We start from the raw sequence: 22,559 nt of genomic DNA, 5'->3' as shown, positions 1-22,559 counted from the left end.
CAGAGAGGTAGTGGAGGTCCCTTCCCTGGAGATATTTAAGGTCAGGCTTGATGGGGCTCTGAGAAACCTGGTCTAGTGAAGATGTCCCTGCTTACTGCAGGGTGGTTGGACTAGATGGCCTTTAAAGGTCCCTTCCAACCCAACACATCCTGTGATCCTACTCTATGATTCTATGTTTGATCCATCATTGCTTGGTCTCTATTCTGTGACTTTATTCCATGATACAGACATACCTGAATTTGTGTGGTGTATGATTAATTTTGAACTTTATTTTAGGAAGGCCCAACTCCTTCTTTCATTTAAGGTAATAAACCATAAATACTTCAGGTCTTACTTCATGAATTAAACATTGCTGCATTTGCTCAGATCTCATTTGCTCTAAGGTATTGTGTTATTAATTCTCCTTTAGCATTCTGAGAGCAGGGAAATGTATAAAAAAAAATCCAAGGCAAGTAGCAGAATTGAACAACCTCAAAACAACCTATTTGCCTTAGAAATGTAGTTTCCAGCATTGGTTTATTTCTAATCAAATTGCATTGGATTTGGAGGCGTTCCAGTTCTGTGCTTGGCAGGCACGTGGAAGCTTATGGTAGCGCTGCTTTTTCATCACAGCTGACCTTGTCTTGAACTAGAAATAACCAAGGCCTGTACAAATCCTGCAACACAGTCTCCCCTTCTCTCTCTGAAAAGTCGAATTGTTCTCAAAAGCTGTGCATTTCTTTGCTCACTAGAGAGTAAATTGGTCCAGGAGAAATCATGAGAAGGAGGCTTAGATGAAAGCATTCATTCATGTTCCAAGGGGAGATGTTGGAGACATATTAGATCTACTAGAGGGTCTTTTAGCCCTTCCCTGCAAGCTGGGCGTGGAGAAGGGAGCATGTGGGGCAGTAGGAGGCCTGTGTGAGGGCAGCCTCAGGCCTTCCCCCTCCCTGTGTCATCTTTTCTTGGCAAAAGAACGGGTCTGTGCCTGTCTGTGTGAGGATGCCATCTGCATTGCACAGCCTGCTAGGCTGTTACAGAATTGCACGAAAATGAATCTGAAATCATAGTGCTAAACTGTTTTCTGGCTAGCAGTAGCATCTGCCTGGAGATGCAGCTATTGTGTGGTGCACCAGGAGCCAAGTGAAAGCAGCAGCCTGCGAAACATCCCCAGCCTGGTACTGCGAATGTAATTCCCAGCGTGAACGGTTAATGGGTAGATGAGCTGATCAGACTCGAGCTGCTGAAATGGGTAATTGTTTTATGAAATGAAATTTGTGCTTTGAAAAAAAAAAGTAGCTGAAGAGATAAGAGGTTGAGTGTAGCGGGGGAGAACTGGACAAATCTAGTTACAGCAGTGGTATGTTTCCTCCACTTAATTAAATTTCCAGTTTTCCATTTGCTGCCTTCTCATTATGTGCAAATTGGAAGTGATGGTTTGCAGCACTGAAACAAGGTATTCTTCGTGTGTGTTTTTTAATAGGAATTGGTTTTGTTTGCAGTATAACTCGTTAGCTATTGAAAACGAAATATTTCAGAGCCCATTTGGAAATTTAGTGGCTGATCTTGCTGGATGTTGGAAGCTAAGGGCTTAATGGGCTTGTTGAATGGCTACATGTGGATTGAAGGGATGCTGATACTTTTTTATCAGAATTTTAATAGGATTTTGAAATAAAATCTGGACCTCATAGATACTGTTATAAATTTTATATATTTGATTTTACATAATCTAAGATTCCTAATATTTTTTTATGTCCAAGAGCTATCCAGGAAGTTTTACTCTCTGGTGTTGCTAAACTTGCATTGAGATGCCTACTTTGACATGTCTGAAAGCTTCCTGGTGTCTAAAGGCAAGCATCAGTGCGCGGGGAAAACATCTGCTTTGCTTGTGCTCGCCTAGGGAGCTGGTGGTAAGTTTAGGCCAAGTAACACCTGGGCTCTGCCTAACTTCTGTGGGCTGTGGGCACACACAACAGCCGCGGGCAGCACGGAGCTCAGTCTGGACCATGGCAGCCATGGCAACTTCAGAGAAACATTGATGGGAGCCGTGCCCAAATCTTATGTAAGAGCGATTAAGTTACAGTGGCAGCAAGTTAGTGCTCGCTGCCCTGGCTGAGGACTGGCATGTGCCCATGCCCCTCGCAGGTTCACAGGGAGCAGGAGCTGACCCATGGCAGTGCGCTGGGTGGCTGTTTGCCACGGCTTGGCCACTGAGCAGCGCCTCATGTAATTGCTATGATGATGTAATTACAGATACGCAAGTTTTTACGTCTTGATACCAACATGTGTAATACTAGTGATTGATATCCTTAATAGGAAATTGTACCCTGAACTGATACCGCTGAATATTAATGATTAAGGCATTCAGAAACGGAGTTAGTCTTTCTGCAGAAGGGGCACTGTTACAAAGATACCCTGAACTTGTCTTGCACTCTGTCTGCTTTTGTTTATAAGGATGGCTTTTATTCCATTATTCATTCAGCTGATAAAGTTCTTTATGAAGGCTTGTTTCTTCTGCCATTGTAGGCACCTGAAACACATGGATTTCACCCAGAAGGTCATCAAGGGCTACTGATAGTAATGTATTTATGGCTTGCTTGGAGACAACTGTCTGTCTGGCATTTAAAAAGAAAAGCCGGAGACAAATGACCTGGACTTTACCTGGAGTTTACTGTAACAGTATAGGGGGTTGTTTTGTTGCTAATCCTGGAGAGGGATTGCTGTGTGGTTTTATTTGTAGGCATTGGGTTTGAATTTAATTTGTAATTGGGTTCATTCTGAAGTGGAGTTAAAAAAATAAATCATTGTGATATTTCTTCAGAAGGAGCGTGGCTGGAATATGAGGTATTGTGTGTATATATCTATATCCTTATATTATTTAGATAAATATGAATATATATATTTTAAACACTGGGACAGTTTTCCATCCCTAGGAAAAAAGCTAAGATAGGATGCTTTTCAAAAGGATATTGTGGTATCTAGTTTAAAAATGCATCAATGCTGGGATGTATGATGCCTTTCATAACACAGGGTATTGACCTGACGATTGCTGTAGTCTCTGAACTGTATTATTTGAGTGTGTTCCAGCCCACAATATTTTTAGCAGAGACACTGTGCATCTATTCAACTGAGAGATTAGTTCCAGCACAATACATGTGTTACTGTGCCACCACTGGCTATTTTAGCCCTTACTAATTAGACAACTTGTCCCAGTGTGCTGAGGCAGAATAGATTTAGGGGATTAAGGCTCATGTGTGTGGCCGGGAGGCTCTGTAAAGTACATGTAAACAAGAGTTGGGTGTGTTCCTGCTTTGGAGAGGAGAGGGAAGGATGCGAGGCAAAATGCTATTTGGGAAGTTGCCACATCTAAGGAGATGTGATTGGAAATGGGTAGAAAATGCCTGATTGTGTACAATTAAGAGCAGCTTGAAAAACAGGTGAGATGGGACCACACAGACAAAATGAGTGAAGTCAAACTGGTCCTGGAGAAAAATCCCAGTGGCAGACTGCCAGTCTGGGAACTGGGCAAGGAGAGATGACCAAAATGAACTCTTTCACATTTTAAAGCGTGGGTGCTGCTGCCTGCTTTGCTGACAGAAGTGGCCACATTAAGATGTGAGAGTGGGAAAGGTTTGGCTGTAAGCAGAAGGCAAAGTCACTTTCCCAATTGATGTGTAGGGTGGAGGAGGGAGAAATGTTCCTATAGCCTGTGCTGGAGCAGAGTCTGACTTGCATGGGGACTCTTACTTGCCAGACCACACATGAATTGCAAATAGTAAGAATTTAAGACCCATGAGGTCCAGGTAACCCAATCATACTGTTCATAAGTGGGCAGAAATCAGGTGAAAGGTGAGGTGTTGTTTACTCATTAAGATCATCACATTAGCTTGGTGCTAAACTTCAGAGGAGAACTCTGTGGATTTCGGAGCAGGAAGTATCCCTTGAGCAGACCTCACGTTGGGTGATGAAGGTTTTTTTATCTACACATTTTGGGGGGGGGGGAAGGGAAGATGTCTTTCAAACCTGATGTAGCCATGATCTCTCTGTCTAGTTGCTACCTCCCAACTCCATGACAATGGGATGTAGTGCAAAAACAAGTGAAAAATGAGAAGCGAGTCTGTCTTTGGGGTGAAGCTTTCCTGATGTAGTGAGTCTTGCTTTGGTTTTGCTTTGTGCTGCTTACATGCTGGTGAAATGCAGCTTCTCTTAGCACTGCCTTCAGGAAAGACACCGTCGCTGCTGCTGCAAGCCAGGGGAAGTGATTGAGCCAGTAACAAGCTTCTAGTAGTGACACAGATTTCCATCAGCTCAGCTGGTCTCTGGAATAGTATCTTGCTGTGGCCTGATAATGGTCAGACATAACACGCTTGCGGCCTGCTCTTGGCCTGGGCTTTCTAGCAGCAGAGCGCTGGGAGGCCCTGCCTGGCTGCGAGGCAGGGAGCTGGCTGGAAGGATTCTCGTGGGAAGTCTCCACAGGCTGACATCGAAACTGCTCGCTTGACAGTCCTGTCATCACTGTAATAATTACCATGCAAATTATTGATATTTTAGGCATGCTGTTCCTCTTTGTGGTCAATCTGAGCCTTTACTTAATAGTAGAAAGGAGAAAACTATTCAGCACCTGTCATGTTTGCAATAATTCCTCAGCACAGGAAATAAACTTTGTCTTTTTCTCCAAAGACAGAATGAAAATATATGAAGGAAAACTTTTATCAGCCTTCACTCTGAGTCAGAGCTATAAACCTTTCAGAATGGGGAGGAAGTTGGGGTTTTGGATGTGCAAAAGGTTACTTAATTTTGAAAATGTGTTTTCCATCTTGGGGGGGGGGGGGGGTGTGTTTCATAATGGCCTCTCTAGGCTTTCTTGAACTAGAAAACAATGTGAGAGGTACCGCCCTCAGAGTTCAGGCTTGTAAGAACAATTGATTGCCTTTGTGCTGTCTGCACTGGATTAGTGAAAGAGTAAGAGTGCTTAGTCTTGAAAAGAAGCTTGCCCTCTGACTGACTTAATGGCATTAAAACAAGGCAGTAGAATAGCCTACCAAGTCGATGTTTTCTTGATATTAAGTGTTATAGACAGCATTCTACAAGGCTTTATTTGGTCATTTTTTCCAGTTGTGTAGAGAGCTTTCAGGAAAGGCATAGGATGGGTTTCTCTTTGAAGACTTTCTCTCTCTGCCTAGAAATAAGCTGTATTTTATTAAAAAATGTTCATTAGTCCAGTACAGAGTAGACTTATTACAAGCTTAGGTGTGTGTTCATTAGGTTTTGTGCTTATTGGACACAAGTGCTAGTGGCTCAGGTTGGTAGTGAAGGAGCTATGTAAATTATTTTTAGTGTTCTTATTTCATTTAAGGGGAAAAAAAAAAAAACAAACCTTATGGTAACAAGCATGTTATTAGAGAGAAAATCTGTGACCTATATTACACACTTCATGTTGTTAAATGCAAATATTGTTTGTCGAATATTTGTGCCTATTTTACACATCATATAATGGCTCCTTTAATGATACTTCTCAAAGGTTTGTTTAATTTCCACTGCACACTAGGGCTTATGCTGACAGGGGAGGTACTGAGGTACTTCCTTATCTTTCTGTAAGGAATTAATGTGCAAAACCTTTTTTTAATGATATTTCTAACATGAACCAAAGTGTATGTGTGTTTATAAAATTTTAATTAGCCTTCAGCAGTCCACTTAGGATTGTTGGGAGACTAACTCTGCATCAGTGAACATTGGCTCGGTCGCAGTAGATCAGTAGGTAGCTTTGGGTCCTTATGTTTCCATTAAATTTTGGAACAAGTTCTGTGTGTCTGGAGTGGAGCATTTTGGCTTTGCTTCCTCTGAGAAGGGGTATAATTTGTGCACACCGAAACTGCTCTGGGATCCAAACCAACACGTGATAAGCAAAGATGTTGCTTCAGGACACCACAGCTACTCCAAACCAAGCACTAATGTTGACATGGCCATTAAAGCACAAAAATTATTCTCTGCCTTTAAAATACATATTGTATAAATAGATTTCAGCTTTAACAGTGTGTAATGGAAAGTAGCCACGCTGAGGTAAATGTCGGTGCCTAAAGTTTGATATAAATGGAGAACCTATTAAATACTCCAAGGGGAATCAACTTTTTAAAAGGGTAGACAACGGCAGGACAAGGGGGAATGGACTAAAGCTAAAGGAGGGAAGGTTTAGATTGGATATTAGGGGGAAGCTCTTTACAGAGAGAGTGGTGGGGTGCTGGAACAGGCTGCCCAGAGAGGTGGTGGATGCCCCATCCCTGGAGGTGTTCAAGGCCAGGTTGGATGGGGCCCTGGGCAACCTTGTGTAGTGCCAGGCCTGGAGGTTGGTGGCCCTGCCTGTGGCAGGGGGGTTGGAACTCTCTCATCCTTGGGGTCCCTTCCAATCCAGACCACATGAGTTTGTATGTAGCTGCACCGCTGACATTTTATCACCCATATATCTAGCCTTACTTGTCCTGTGTTTTAAGCTGCATGCTTTTTAAATTTGGCGCTGCTTTCATAATGTGGAACCCCTTAAAAAAAAGGCAATTCTATGAATAAATGATTAGTTACAGCTAGAATAATATGTTATGCTGGCCAGAGTGTTTTTTTCCTGATAGCTAACCATTAAATCAAATGAATTGCTAACTTCCACAGTCATCTTTAGTCACTGAGCAAATACATCAATTCAATTTTGACAAGCCTGCAGGAGTATTAAGAATGCAGGGTAATTAATAAAATGATAGAATCTGTGAAGTCTGAGATAGCTGTGCTCTATGAAGTGTTTTGTCAGAAACTGGAAAAAAAAAGCCCTGGTCTAAAAGCTGGAATTTGCCTCAGTGGTGAAGTAAGGAAGAATGAGACATGCTTACCTTTAGGACTTGTTAGAACTAATTTGTTGGTTTTATGTTGGGTTTCCTTTTTCCTCTAAAGGTTTGCTGCTTCACTGAACTTGAAAATTTCATAGAAGTGTTCTGGCTGTGGCAAAGTTCCTTTTATGTCAAAGGGGAAGAAGAAATGTAAGCCTTGTCTTGCTCTCATAGCAAGAAGGCTTTAATTTAAGATGATAGGTAGGCTTTGGGAGTCCTTGCTCCCAAATTGCTACTTAGATTATCTGGAATCTTTTTAACATTTTTGTTGCTATTAAAAATATTCATTTTTACAATGAAAGAATGAAGAAATCTGATAAAACTGGAAAGTTTGATTTTAAAGTTAAACAGATTATGCAAGTTTGCCCTTTAGTAACACATGGTATACATACAGAAACCTGGGCAGGCTGCCACGTTGAAGGTGGTAGGTTAATCTTCAGGGAAGATCGAACATCAGTTGCATGAGCAGTTGTACAAGTGGGATTTTGATACAGTTAGTACCGAGGCTTAAACAACTGGAAGCTTCATGGCTTAATGAAAAAGTCTCAATTTTTTCAGCCAGTAAGGAATTCTTTTCAGATCTTGCATAAGAACACTGTAAATGATTCTCTTTCTGATGATGAGAATTTCTAATAGTTCCCTTTGTCTCTCCCAAAACAGAATTAGACCACAGCTAGCCAAAGAGAAGATTGAAGGATGCCATATTTGTACATCTGTCACACCTGGTGAACCTCAAGTGTTCTTGGGAAAAGATAAGGCCTTCACTTTTGATTATGTCTTTAACATTGACTCACAGCAAGAGGAGATCTATATACAGTGTATAGAAAAACTGATTGAAGGTTGCTTTGAAGGTTATAATGCCACCGTCTTTGCTTATGGCCAAGTAAGCTTTACAATTTTATTTTAAAATATTTATTTTGGAATAAACATTTTCTTGTAAGTGGTCTTTCTCTTGGATTCCACAATGCATGGACCTGCGTTTTAGCATCTTGGTTTTATTTTAAATGATGTATCTTGTAGGAGACTCTTTAGCAGTTTGTATAGATTCTGTGCAGAATGACAATTGAAACAGAAATATATGTGTATATGTGTGTGTGTATATATAGGCAGTAGGTCTGAATAGTAATGCTGAAAATAATGAGTCTGGAGAATTCCTGAAGTCACCCCAATGACACAATATGAATTAGTAATCTGTTGATACATGTTGTGATGAGGTTTTTTTCTGAGCAATATCCAGCTTTCTGCATTTTCAGATGCTTTTGGGAAGAGGAGCTTTTAAAAAAGAGATCCTAAGTTTGGGGGGTTTTTTGGGGGTGCGGTGGGCCAAAATGTAGAGATCTTATTCCAAAGAGAGAGAACTTTTCATAGCGAACCCTATGAACCCTATGTACCCTCTCAGTACATTGGTCACACATTTTACTTCTCAAAGCTGAAGTATCATTGAGCACAGTGTAGAGAATGCGTTACTGGCTTCTGAATATTCCTTTAGGAATTGATTGCATAAAATTTGGTCTTGAATGGTGAGTTTCAGCCTTGTTAAATGTCCTGTCTCAAGTTAAATAGGTGAAGTCTAGTCCTAGACAACAAAGCAGTTTGTAGATCCAGTTTAGTAGATTATGTTTGGCTGGGTGATACTAACTTTGTTGCAGACTTGACCCACTAATGAAGTGAAAACACAACACTACCTCATCTTCTATAGGACTTCACATTTAATTAAGCTATTTTCCTAGTATTCTTTAGTGCTGTCTATAAATTGAGAACAATGGTAATATCCTACCTGAGATATTCAGACTTCATTAAGGGAGTCATTTGATCTACTTCAGTAAAGAATTGCAAATGCTGCTTCTACCTCCAAAATACATGCTTTAATTAATAGTCTGGGTTGAAAAGATTAGCTGTTCTTTTGACTTCAGAGATAATAGCTCAAGGCTGATGTCAGCAATGAGGTTTGTAGAGGAAGCTTGCAGGGGGACAGGTCATGAAGGATTGAACTGGTTCCTGCCTTCTTGTATGTGATCTATGGATAAACAGCAGAGCTTGTCCAACTTCTGCCATTTATCCATTTCTCAAATGACCTGTTGTTGTGCATGTTAATATTGTAAAGATGATAGACTAAACAGTAGTCACTATCTAGTGCTACTTTCAGAAACTGTTTCTCTGAGGTGTTTTGGCACTACTAACATGCTCTTTTTCAATTTAGACAGGTGCTGGCAAAACATACACCATGGGCACTGGATTTGATGTCAACATAACAGAAGAGGAACAAGGCATTATTTCACGTGCTGTTAAGCATCTTTTCAGATGTATTGAAGAAAAAAAACAAGCTGCTATTAAACAAGGTCTTCCACCTCCAGACTTTAAAGTGAATGCACAGTTCTTAGAGGTAAGTATGATCTGTGTAGCTTCATGTGTGATTTTGGACAGCAAATTAAACACTCCTTTCTGGTTGCTACTTTTACATTCTTGTCCCACACAACGTTTTGAATTCTTTAAGATTTCAAAAGGAAATCCTACAGGATTTGCTTTGACTGTTTGAAGTGTAGAAATACTTATATTAGTCATCACTTACCCCTTTCTGCAGCACACATTTGTTTGTGGGGCCTTGTTGCTCTTGCCTGCTTGTAATTCTTTACAGTAGTGACTGTTGCTTGTGTCACTTTGCCATAGATTTCTTTAGCTTTCAAAATCTGCTCAGGAAACTTCTTACAGTCCTTTCACCACAGAAGAAACCCAGCATAAAAATACTTGTTTCTGTGATTCCTCAATTGTTCAGGTCTGGATTCTATGTCACTTTTACCTCTTTCATTAAGCCCAGAGAAAACCTGGGTTAGTGCTGTGGAAAGACTGTACCCTTTGTGGTCTTGTAGACACAGCTACTGGTAAGAGAGGCCGTAACATCTGTGATCTTTCCGACCTGCAGCAGCTGTTAAGTTTAAGTCCTGCAGCTTTTGTGCTTTGTCTCCTGCCCATTGAACTATTTTTTTTTTAATTGATTTGATTTGGGTGTAACATATTTACATTCACTACCAAGCTGCAGAATCTGATACATTAAGCACAGGGGGAGGAGAAATCAATTTAAAGAACAGGTGTAAATGTGTATTACTTAGTTCAGTATTTGCAACTTTATGTACCTCAGGAGGGAAAAAACCCCCACTTTTGTATTACCCAAGAGAAAAGCTGTTGGTTTTATTACTGCTGAGGTAAACTTGGTCCTGTAGTCATATGTTCCTATAATTATTTTAAAGATTAACAAGCAGGCATGAGTTTTGCATTAGTACAGGTTTGTCACTGCTAACCTTAAGCAAAGATTTTGTTGCTCTGGCTAATGTTTACCTGGAGAAAGTCAAGGCTTGAGCGTGGGCCCTTTTGAACACTGGGGAACTGCAGCTTTGTTTCTGCTTGGGCCCCTGCAACAGTAGTAGTGTAAGGAGCAATAGCTGATGTATTTTCTGAATTCTTTGTGGTTTTTGACATAACATTACAAGTGTGACTATGAGAGTCCTAAAAATGCAGAGAAATAATTGAATGTTACAGCAGTAGTAGCATGCAGAACTGCAGACATTACAACATATTTCAGATTAAATGTACTACAACCTGCCTTGTTTTATGTAATTTAGAGAGAGGTTACATGATGTGTATGGAAGTTTCTCCCTTACAGAAAAGTGAGGTTCTGTTAATTTTAATTGTAGTTGGGCTAATTTGGAGCTTTCCCAGTAAGAGCTTTTTCTGATCAGTTACGTATTATATACTATTCTTGTATCAGAAGGTATCCTTTTCCTCCCATCCTGTCTACCATTAGAGATTGATTACATAAACTATAATTTAGTCATTTAATCAATGTTTTATTTTAGAATAACTGTAAAGCCAGACAGCTGGGTGATGACTGGGAGCAGTGACTTCTGATGCTTTCTTGCTTTCCTTCAGTTTGCTGCGGTCTGCCTCTGCTAACTCCTTGTATTCCTGCTAACTTCAAAAATCAGGCATATGCAGTCCCATTGAGTTGTAGGTGCATTATCAGGATCATCTCTATTCTATTTGGGATATTTGATAATTAAATATAATTCCTTTTTTGATATGTAAAGAATTAAAAGCACCACATTCACAAATGCTGAGCCTCTTTTTCTTGGGGATGGATTTTCACTTATAGAGAGGAAAGCGCCTCTTACTTTCAGTATATATGAGAGCACATTGGGTGAACACAGATCTATTGCGGTGGACCTTTAACTTTATCTAGGAACTTTGATCAGGGATTTAGTCAGTCTGGCCTAAGGTCTGCTGAAATAAATTGGTATAATCAAATTGAAGACTCTGGAACTGTTCCAGTTTGCATCTGCAGAGAGACCTGAGCTCTGAGATTCTGTGTTGGTTGCTGGTTTTTCTGCTTGGCTTGGTTTTTTTGTTGTGGTGTTTGTTGGGTTTTGGGGTGGGGTTTTTTTTGTGTCCACCCTGGTATCCTCAATTTGAGCTAGCACCAGAATGTTCTTGTGAAATGTTAATCCATCTCTCACACTGATAACTGCATAATAATTTCTGATGTCTTCATTGATCATTTACTGACCTAAAAGCCTGGTATGCATAATGAATACTGGGTTAAAAGTCCACTAAATGTACAGACCCAATGAAACAGGCAGTAAACACTAAGCAGCCTGAAACATGTAGTAAACAGTTGCTGTTGCTCATACGATTATGCCTGAAAGCTGTTACTAAATCTGGGGCACCAAAGCGTAGGTATTGTATGGAGTAAAATGCTCAACAAACCACATTGTGCTATTTTTGGCCTGCTGCTTGGTGCCTTTAATAAGCAGCTTGCACAAAACCTACTTTATGTGAAATTCCTTCCAGGACAGGAACAGTTTATCTAAATGAAAGAGACATAAAATTACTAAGGTGTGAGAGAGGAGATGAGAAAAGGTGTGATGGCAGGGAGAGCAAGTGGAGTGAGTTTGAAGTGTTTGGAGGAGGGTGTAGCCAACTGAATCAACAAAAGAAAATAACCCCCCAAGTTTAAACCTGAAGGCAGCAGGTGCCTGCCACAGAAATCATTGTCATGGTTGTTCTGCTGGCATTGAGTGCCTTCGCTTACCTGGTCCCACCAAAGAATTTTCTCCCAGCTCTGATGATGTGGAGGAAGTTACCACTTCTTTGGGTGGCATAATAATAAGGTGTGCAAGTGACTTAATTTGCAGTTGCTCTGTTTTCCTGTTATCTTTGTAAGCTTGGATGTTTCACAGCATGCTTTTTTTGGTTGTTTTTTGGGGTTTTTGGTTGGTGGGGTTTGTTTTTTTTTTCTTTTTTGAGAGCTTTTGCCCCTAGGTCTTTGGAACTTTCTGTATGTACCATGCACAGGTATTTTTAGTCTTTAGATAATTCCTTCATAAAGAATTCAAGTTGGGCTTGTTTTCTTTTTTTGTTCTCAGCTTTACAATGAAGAAATTCTGGATCTGTTTGATACCACACGTGATATTGATGCAAAGAATAAAAAATCAAATATTAAAATACATGAAGATTCAGCAGGAGGAATTTATACAGTGGGTGTTACAACCCGAACTGTGAATGGCGAATCAGAGGTGATCATTGAAAATAAATTACTCCGTAGTATGCCAAGTGCATTCTAAAAATGTTGTTTGTGTGTTTTGATAAGTAAGCATGCCCTCTATTTTTAACTGCTAACATCTGCATTTAGCTGAAATGTTTTTCATTCAGTTTCTGTAATTTGAATCTACTAAATGTTTGATGTTAAGTACCTTCCACTTTCACTTAATGCTGGAAACAGACCTTTGTTCATAGTATAGTTCTGGGAGAGAACACTATGGCACGTGTAAATCTGATCTCCCAAATCTTGTGTATGTTTCCTGTGACAGAAGAACATTGCATGATGACTGATGTGAGGTGAACTGCTGTTCAAGTGCACTGCAAATCTGAATACAAATGTGTTTATGCTGTACAGTTTTGCACAGAAAATACAGAAATTGTATGCTTTTGCCTCAGGTGAAGAAAGATTGCAATGTTAATACCAGGGAATAGTAAAGAAGGGTTCAAAGATTTAAATGTTCCAGAAACCACCAAAAATACTTATAGTTTGCTTATTTAAGAACACTTGTGCTTATGGCACTGTGGTGGTTTAAGCTTGGCTGGAACTAAAATCACATCAAAGAGAAAAAGCTTATTTATATCCAAAACTGTAAGCGTTACAGGAACACTTTATTTAAACTGCAAGCAATACAATGTACTTCTTGTTTGTCTTCTAGATGATGCAGTGCTTGAAGCTGGGAGCTCTGTCTCGAACCACTGCCAGCACTCAGATGAACGTTCAGAGCTCACGGTCACATGCTATCTTTACCATACACTTATGTCAAACCAGAGTTTGTCCTGCATTTAACACAGTATGTATCCTTGCTGTAGTTAAATTCACTGTAGTAACTATTTTTCAAAATGTGAATATTGTCTTGGCAGCCACTGCTATTTGAATTGTTCGTAGTAAAGATGCTCCAGTCATCATCATGCTCGATGAATTTGCTAAGTATTATAATAATTTGATTTAATCTGCACATATGTAACCATCCTCTAGCCAGAGGCAACAATAAACTGCAGCCTCTTACATGAACCTGCCTGTTCTCCTCTAGCGTTTTCTTCAGTATTTCATTGCAACACACACAAGTAAGAAAGTTAAAATGTAATTTGTCTTTAATTGGGAAAGCATTTTTAAGTCTAGTAGTTAGTGGGTTTAAACCTGCAGTTGGCTGACTGAAAATACTTGGATATTCCAGATTAAGGGTTGATATCCAACAAGGAGCAAGTAGAAAGGCATTTGATTCTGAAGCTTAGTGTGTGTTTAGTTTAAGTAGATATATACTTTGGGTTCAGATGTGTTAATTGTATGCACTTAAACTGAACTTTAAACTGTGAACATACGTGGAGCTGTTCTGTAGAAGGTCGTCACGGGTCTATTCAGTGGTTAGTTGCTGTTGGCATATTTTATGGAGAGAAGAGTTCTGAATACATCCATGCTACTGAAAACTACAGTAACTTCAGAAGGGCTTAACCAGCTTATTCTAAATGTGTCAAAATTTTAAAAGAATTATTTTGGTGAAATCCAAAGTACCTGGATTTTAAACCTAGTTATCACAATTTTTAAGCAAGTTGATCAATGAAGTGGTTTTATAGTGTTTTCTAGGAGGGGAGGGGGAGCGGAGGGGAGGTTGCTGCTTTTAACACTACAAATAATCATTTGCAGGCAAAATGAGGGTTGCTTACTGGTCCTTTGTGGTATGTAGACCTGCTTTATACACCTGTTAAAAACACTTCCTGCTTTCCATGCTGAAACTTTGAACCTGATGGTGTGGGCAGCTGTCTTCTCACTTGGAAGGGACTGGCATCACCCTTGGAGCCTAGACAGGGCACCTATGTCACTGCTTGTGGTGACAACTTTCTTTGTTGAAAAGAGCTGGGGAATGAGAGAACTCACTTGGGAATCTGGCTTCCTGCAGGCAGTCAGCCCAACAATCCACCTGCACTGGTGCACTTGCACTCTTCCTCACCAGCCAAGCCGCTGGCAGGACTCCTGCCTGGCCCTGAAACAAAAGCTTGTGCCGCAAGGTGGTGTAGGTGGCTGCTTTCTGCATTATGTCAAAATGTGTTTTGCTCCTTCTTTTTTTTGGGAGATGCAAGCAAGATAATTTGTCTGGAGCAGGACAGTCTAGACTGGAGACAGCATCTTTTTCTCTCCCTGCAATATTTTGGGAAGGAGAAATTAGACCTGACACTGGCCTCTGAACACTCCAGAAATACAAATTAATATGAGCCCTTATTAATTTGCTTAGAGGCATGCAGCTCAAGCTTCTGTTGCTGCCACCTGTAGACAAATGTTTTGGTAGACCTTGGTAACTATTTCCTGGGATGATGGAGCCGGGTGCCCCGGAATAGGCAGGCAGTCAGGGCTGCAGTGTACAGGCTCTCTGCCCCTTGCGCTGCGTTCATGGAAGTTTCTGGAGGTACCTTTTTGAACTAAATAAGAAAGAGAGAAAGGATGTGTTAATCGTTGCTTTGAGGGCGGGGAAAGAAAGAGTGATCTGCTAACCACAAGGATTAAAATAGCCAAAAAGATGTGATAGTCTAGTGTGTGGAAGTGGCACAATCACTCTTTAGAAGAGCACTTAAGAAGTGTGAAGCGTTTAACTGCTGTGAGAACAGTTTGGTCTGAAGCCACTGCTTTACCCCTTGCAATAGCAGTGGGAGATATGGGATAGCTGCCTAGGGACATAAAGATCATTGCCACAGAATACCTGAGTTTTTAGAAGAAAAATAAAACGATCCATGATTGCTTTGATAGGATATTCCTAATAAAGCTTGTAGATTGAGCTGTGTGAATGTAAATTCAGTATACGCTTGATATGTGCCTATTGAGTGCTACTGTGACAAGTAGGAATTGCCCTGAAATGGGTATCTCAGCAGGAAGTTCAGGAACCAAGTGACATAAAGGATTTCTATATAGTGTTGCTTTCATGACAACAGCTCAAACTACGCTTAGAATAAAATAAATTCCTACAGTATATGGTACAGCTACAGTAACGGTCAGGAAAAAGCCTTGGGATTATCTTATGAAAAATGCTAACTTTACTGCCATGCTTTGGGATGTGAGGTGAAAAGACACCGAGGCTATGGTACCTGCCCATAGCACAGGCTCACTGCGCTGACAGAGGCACGTGTCAAGTGTCAGTCACTGCAGCGTGCCTTTTGGGAGGGGGAAGGAGGAAAAGAACATCTTCTTTCTCTCTTAGTCCTTGACTGCTATCTCTTTTTTTTTTTCCTGGTCAAGCCAGAAGTACTGGTGGAATGCTGCCTGCTAAAAAACTGTCTTAAAAATTCTTAAGGTATAAAGTCAAAATAACTTTCAGTTATTTGGCGGGGTTGTGAACTGGCAATTTAGGAGGGTGATAATATCAGTACTTCTGCTAGGCAATTTCCTTTGACAAATGATTTAAAACATGTTCTGGGAGAGGTACAATTTTGTTGCCCAAGTTTCTGATGATGTGTTTTTTAATGTATGCATTCTCCCCTGCCCTGAAAATTGTAGCCCATACTTAGGAGTAATTTATATATTAGTATTCATGTGTATCTAGAGGTGAGTCTTCAAGAATAATATGATTAAAGTGCAGGCAGTTTTTTGAGAAATACTGATGATGCTATAAGGGAATGAGTAAGGAAGGAGGTAGATGTTACAAATGTGTTGTCGTGTAAATAATTGTTGATAGAACTTTGCAATAGACAAATGTGAACATAAAAGATCTTACCAGACTTTATGGTTCTTCATTTCAGGATAATGCCACTGATAACAGGATAATATCTGAATCTTCTGAGATGAATGAATATGAAACTCTTACTGCCAAGTTCCATTTTGTTGATCTAGCAGGATCTGAAAGGTTAAAGCGAACAGGAGCTACAGGAGAAAGGGCAAAAGAAGGCATTTCCATCAACTGTGGACTAGTAAGACTATATAGGGTTTTTCTCATAGGTTGTTGGTACTATCTTCTCTTGCTTTTTGGATCACTTGTTTTTAGTAATCCCAAACGTAGAAATGCATCATGAGCAGAACAAGGACTGTAGCATGAGACATAACATTATATATCAATTATTATGAAGAACACTTTCTTGGTTGTACTAGACCTTGACTAGAAAGTATAGTGCTTACAATTGCTGTGAAAACCAGTTATATGCTCTTAACTTTTAAAAGATATTATAGAGAATAATTTTTTATTTCTGTCAGGACCCAAAGGACTGGAGAATGTTTCAAGCCATTTGCAAGAAGTACAGGCATGCAAAACATAGACAGTGAAGCAATAAATGTTTGTTCTTTGTTATAATTATGAGAAACTATGTATAATGATCCTAGGCAAAACACTTCTAAGTAGAGATAAAATTTTAAATGTAGGATCACTATTTCTGTGTCCTGGTGCTCTCTGCAGGCTTTTAAAATTAAGAACTGAATGTTTTATTTAATTGTGACAACACTGAAAAGTACAGCTGGTGATTATCAGTGGAAATTGTGGTTTTGCTTCTTGGTTTTGAACTGCTTGGCTGTGTGGGCACTATGTGCAATTCTCTTTTAAAAGACTCAAAAATACATGTTTACTATCTGTGAAACATGCCTTTCTCTGGTCTAGTGTGTAGTACCAGAGAGGTATTCAAACTAAAAACTTTATTAGTGATTCTCTTGCCATCATGACAGTGGTAACATTCTGTAGTTATTCTGGCTATGTTATATGGAAGGGGAAGAGAATTCAGTTCAGTTTAATCATTTCTGTAACCACAAAGTCAAGAGAAATATGGGGGGTTAGATGATCTAGATGTATCCTTAACTAGTAGGGCATCGAGTGCATAAAGGTGGAAATTTCCTTACATCTCCATTATTATTAGAATTATTTTAAATTTCTTTATATTAAGTAATAACTACAAAACTTCAATTTACAATGAATTCCAGCCCTCAGCTTTGGGAAATAGCTTGGAAGTGGTTTCATCACTTCAAAGCAGTCACAGAACAGGGTGTCTGTGCAGCTGTTCAGCCACTGGCTGCGGTGAGACTGTTTTGAAGGCTCAGAACGGGCTGTACAGGTTGCCATCTAGAGGAATTAATGTTGTTTGCATTTGGCATATGATTGAAGTGCATGCAGTTACACATTAAAAATAATTTGTCAGCCAAATGTTAGGTTGTTTATAAACACAAATTACATGTTTTTAGCAATGAAATAGGATAGCCATAGAATACATAATTTCAAGCCTTAAATGTTTATATTTTTCAGACATTGCTTATTTCATATTTGTAGAAGTAGTATATTCTGTTTGTTCCACCCCAATAAAAATGCCCCATACTTTATTTTAAATCTAGCATAAAGCAGATCGATAAAATTATTGGTTAAAAGAATATAGCTACTGCTAGTAGTAGAGATCAACTTTAACAATCATCAGAAGTAAATTTGTTACATGAAGTAGTTCTAACTTTAGTTTGCTACTGACATCACTAGTGCACACAGATTGTGCTAAGCACTTAGTTCTTGCAGATACCAGACTGCAAGTCATCTGATGCACTGTTAATAACACAGAAGTTTATAGATGTCTGCTGTAAAATGTAAAAAAATCCCAAACCAAAAAAAACCCAAAAAACCTTCAGAAATATTTTTCATGTTAACTTTCATGATATATTGGGTTTTTTCACAATATGTAGACCTCAGATTACAGATGGCTTTAAAATAGCATCAGTTCTTGAGCAGTTTTAACTTGTGCATTCCATGATTTGGTGTTTTCTAGCTGGCACTTGGCAACGTAATAAGTGCACTGGGAGATAAAAGTAAGAAGGCAACTCACGTACCGTACAGAGATTCAAAGCTTACAAGGCTGCTTCAAGACTCGCTGGGGGGAAACAGGTATGAAACCTAGAATGTTTTATATATTCATTGTGAAAGGAACGTGAATGAGTATATAATCTTCAGAGAGCAAACCAAACATTAAACAATGATAAAATAGCCACTCTTCTTGTTGGAGGGAAGTTCCAAAGATAAATTGTTATATAATACACTTGCAACGTAGAGAAAAGATTTTAAAGGGGTTTTTTGCATCTGCACTGAATTTTGAATCTGTAATGTATACATGCTGCATAAAGAAGGAAGGGAGGTTTTGGCCTCTGGAAACTTTCTCTAAGCAAACATGTAACATTAACATGTACAAAACCAAAAAGGGGCATAGAATCAATCATAGAATCCCAGACTGGTTTGGGTTGGAAGGGACCTCAAAGATCATCTGGTTCCAACCCCTTGCCATGGGCAGGGACAATTTCTGCTAGACAAGGTTGCCGGTAGTAGAGTATGTTTTAGTAAGGTAGTACTCATATTCCTCTATTTAATCCAGTACAGTTGATCACAACTTTTTACGAGGACAGGAAATTTTTGGGGCATGTCATGAAGAAATAGGGAGAAGTGGAAGAGAATTTTTAAATTGCTTCTCTGCTCAACAAAGAGAACATCAGCAATGCCCTGCAGCACTGCTGTTTGAGGGAAAGCAAAGATCCAGACAAATAAAAGCTAGAATTTTCAGAAGTGCTTAAGGGAGAAAAACTTAAGAATTAAAAAAAACAAACCCACCAACAACTCCCCCCCCCCCCCCCCCCCCCCCCCCCAGAAATTAGGAGCATAGATCTTTCTGAAAACAGCTACAAATAACATTGTTTGGCTATATTTTGTCAACTACACTCGATACTGAACGCTTCTAAAGTGGTTTGAAAAAGTTGTATATTTGTTGAATATTATTTTGACTTTAAAATATTTTCCTGTCTTAGGTAGCTCTACTGCTCCCCCTCCTGTTCTTTATGAGAAATCACTTTAGTGTACAACGTATAGATAGCAAATACTGTCCCAGAGCATTAACAGAGATGCTTACAAGGATATTCAGATACAACCTTTCTGTCTGTTTCTAACTAATGTGGGCAACCACTGCCACCTGTATTTATCTAGGTGATGTACATGCTAAGACATGTCAAACTAGCAATTTGCTCTTAAGGAATATTTATACATATTAACACAATTTGAATATTTTCCTATCCATGCTTTGGCAACCAAGAAGTGTGGGAAAGCCAGATTTTAATAAATATGCTGGTTTTCCTCTAGTAAATGAGATTATTAGGTTTCCTTTACCCTGTTCTGTAGCCTTCCAGATTCCACTCTAGGTATTACAATCTGCATTATCATTTCTCTTTTGCAAATACTTAAAGTGAATCAAATTAGACTGCAGTGAGTTCTGAGTTAATGATGAAAGCATTGCATAATTGTACTATTCTCACTTCAGGTATAATACTGTAACAGTTCTGAAGCAGCATTTATAGTTTAATGTTTCTTGAATTATTCAAGAATATGAAGTATAGGTACTTTTTGGAAAGGATTTTTATAGTGAATAATATGAAAAATGAAAACTGTTACAACTTTAGGGAGGTAATTTGAAGAAGTGGTAAAATAAAGGGAGAAAAGCAATCATTTTCTGAACCAAAAACCCCAAATAGTCCTGATGTCAGAATGAAATGTTTGTTCTTAATCTTACATATTCTTATTTTGAAGACTAAATACAAACAGTTAGGGATCTGACACACAGGTATGCAGAAGATCTGAGGAAGAATTACGGAAAGTTTATTGTATCTTCTGGCTGGTGATTATTTTCAGTTTAGTTTCCCAATGCATGTTTGCCTCATAATAGGTTACAGGGATGATTAATTTGTCTCAGTCTGGAATTATGGGAGGTGAAGATCAGGATCCTGTTTACCTCATGCAGATATTGCTCTACTGTCCTGGAAACAACACGCTCTTCATAACACAACCACCTAAGCTTTCTCATATAACAGAAGCAAATGCCTCTAAAGCTGGGTGGGGAGGATTCAGTCTATCAAATGTTTTCCCTCATCTGTTGAGAATTTAGGCCATGTAGGCACCTTCAGAATATGATCTACAGCAGGAGCTCTGGTTCCAACCCCTCTAGGCAGTCCTTATTCAATGTGAAATGAATGTACTCTAGGGACCGAGTGAAGGGATCCTGGTTCCTCTGTTTTGTCTTTTGAATGATATAAACCACTTGGTTGAAATGAAGTAATTATTTTTTTGCCTTTTTCTGCTTTTGTCCCACTGATTCTTACTGTTCTGTCTGCACAGTGTTTCATTTGGAGCAGGAAGTACATTCTCACCCAGCACATCCCATGATGGGATAGCTAGAGGGTGTTGTAGGAACTTAAATGGAAGATGCTTTTCCATAGCCCCATCAGGCTTGGAGCTCAGGCCCTGCTGCTTCTTGAAGTGCTCCAAGCAGTGGTGGTATGAAAGATGGAATAGTGTTATCCCTACATGCTAAGTGTAAATACTAGCTTTTGGGCTCCTGTTGGAGAGCAGGAGATAATTTGCAATGGAAAATTCAGACAGTTTTGATCTCTGTAGAACCGAAAGTAGACAATAGGTACCTTAAGCAGTTGTGTGCATGCATGAGCAGCTAAGATGAACATTCAGGCAATTTTCAGATTAAGAGGGTAGGAACCTCAGGAATTGAAGTAGCTGGTCTTCACTGCTGTGCGGTCCAAATCACTGTCTAGGACCTTAGGCTGACCTTAAGGACTTAAATCTCAGTTTACATAGGATTGGGCAAGTTGAATATAATATGAAAAATATTTCTAGGAAGAGCAGTTAAATGCTCATGTAATTTTATGTGAAGAACAAAGAATGGTCTAGCATTTCCTGTGCTTTGCTGATATAAAATGTAACAGTGCTGGACTCTGTGGCTGACAGTCTTCTGCTATGAGGCCTGTCACTACATTGAATATACTGAGGTGCTGAAGCATATCCAGTGAACGGTCTGGAACACAAGTCTGATGAGGAGTGGCTGAGGGAACTGGGGTTGTTCAGCCTGGAGACAGGGAGGCTGTGGGAAGGCCTTAGTACTCTCTAGAACTACCGAAAAGGAGGCTGTAGCCAGGCAGTTATTGGTCACTTCTCCCAAGTAGCAATCAATAGGAGAAGAGGAAGCAACTTCAAGTTGTGCCAGGGAAGGTTTAGAATGGATATTAGGAAAAATTCTTCACCAAAAAGGTTGACAAATATTGGGGCAGGCTGTTCAGGGAAGTGTCTGAGTCACCATCCCCGGAGATACATTAAAAAATGTGTAGATGTGGTGCTTAAGGATGTGGTTTAGTGGTGGATTTGGCAGTGCTAAGTTAATGGTTGGACTTGATGATCTTAAAGGTCTTTTCCATCCTAAATTCTGATTAGAGGAATATTTTCACAAATATTAAGAAGTCGCTGTTCTTGTTTCACCTTCTACTTGACAATCCACTAGCTTCTCTGCTGTGTAATGCTGACCTGTGTCTGTAACTTGCAGTCAAACACTCATGATAGCATGCGTGAGTCCTTCGGATCGGGACTTCATGGAAACCTTAAACACCTTAAAGTACGCCAACCGGGCGCGGAACATCAAGAACAAGGTGATGGTCAATCAGGATAGGGCGAGTCAGCAAATAAACGCGCTGCGCAGTGAGATTACACGGCTGCAGATGGAACTCATGGAATACAAGACAGTAAGTTTATCCGTATAGGACTAACCTCTGCTTTAAAACATTGATAGCCCTACAACATGATTTTCTTTGGCTACTTCCACTTCATACATTTAAAAAAAGAATTGTATAGTAACCCTAACCTAATTACACTTCAACTCCAATAAATGCCAACTGTTTTAGAAAACTTAGATTGCATCCCCAGAGAAGATAAATATCAGTGAATGCTAATGACATTCACAAATACTGCATGCTACTGCCTTTTTGAAAGGCAAAAATTGACTTTGTCATGCTCAGCAATAATAAATAGCCGCTTCCAAAGCAAAAAATGACCACAACTTAGATTGGCACGTAAATGAATGTGAATAGTTTGTGTATTGCTTTTGAAAATTTACCAGACAGATAAAACAATGTGTTTTTAAAATACCTCTTAAATTATATAACGTGGATACTCACATTGCACAATACCCATTTCTTCCTGAAACTTTAAATAACCTTTTCAGCAATAAATGTGGCTATTAAACACTGTCGTCCTTTATTATCCTTCAGATAGATTCCTGATTTGATAAAGATTTTCCTCTCATTTCTGAATCCCTTCAAGAACTCCTATTTCAGACTAAGATGGAATTGCACAGGACACAAGT

At 39.4% G+C, this 22,559-nt stretch overlaps 1 protein-coding gene across 3 annotated transcripts in view; it reads left to right on the top strand.

Annotated features, from left to right (window-relative positions):
* KIF21A (kinesin family member 21A) overlaps positions 1-22,559 on the top strand; it is a 90,731-nt gene that overhangs the window by 24,978 nt on the left and 43,194 nt on the right. For all 3 annotated transcript variants that reach the window (XM_084269626.1, XM_084269625.1, XM_084269627.1), the window contains exons 2-8: positions 7,509-7,731; positions 9,049-9,231; positions 12,266-12,415; positions 13,097-13,231; positions 16,164-16,331; positions 18,150-18,265; positions 21,744-21,939. In XM_084269626.1, coding sequence (XP_084125752.1) covers positions 7,509-7,731; positions 9,049-9,231; positions 12,266-12,415; positions 13,097-13,231; positions 16,164-16,331; positions 18,150-18,265; positions 21,744-21,939 — 1,171 coding nt within the window. The remainder of the gene's footprint in view (positions 1-7,508; positions 7,732-9,048; positions 9,232-12,265; positions 12,416-13,096; positions 13,232-16,163; positions 16,332-18,149; positions 18,266-21,743; positions 21,940-22,559) is intronic.

The sequence above is a fragment of the Gallinula chloropus genome, assembly GCF_964237585.1.
Source record: "Gallinula chloropus genome assembly, chromosome: 1".
NCBI classification, from domain to species: domain Eukaryota; kingdom Metazoa; phylum Chordata; class Aves; order Gruiformes; family Rallidae; genus Gallinula; species Gallinula chloropus.
Note: the sequence above shows the minus strand (reverse complement) of the source record. Positions and strands in the feature narration are given on the sequence as shown.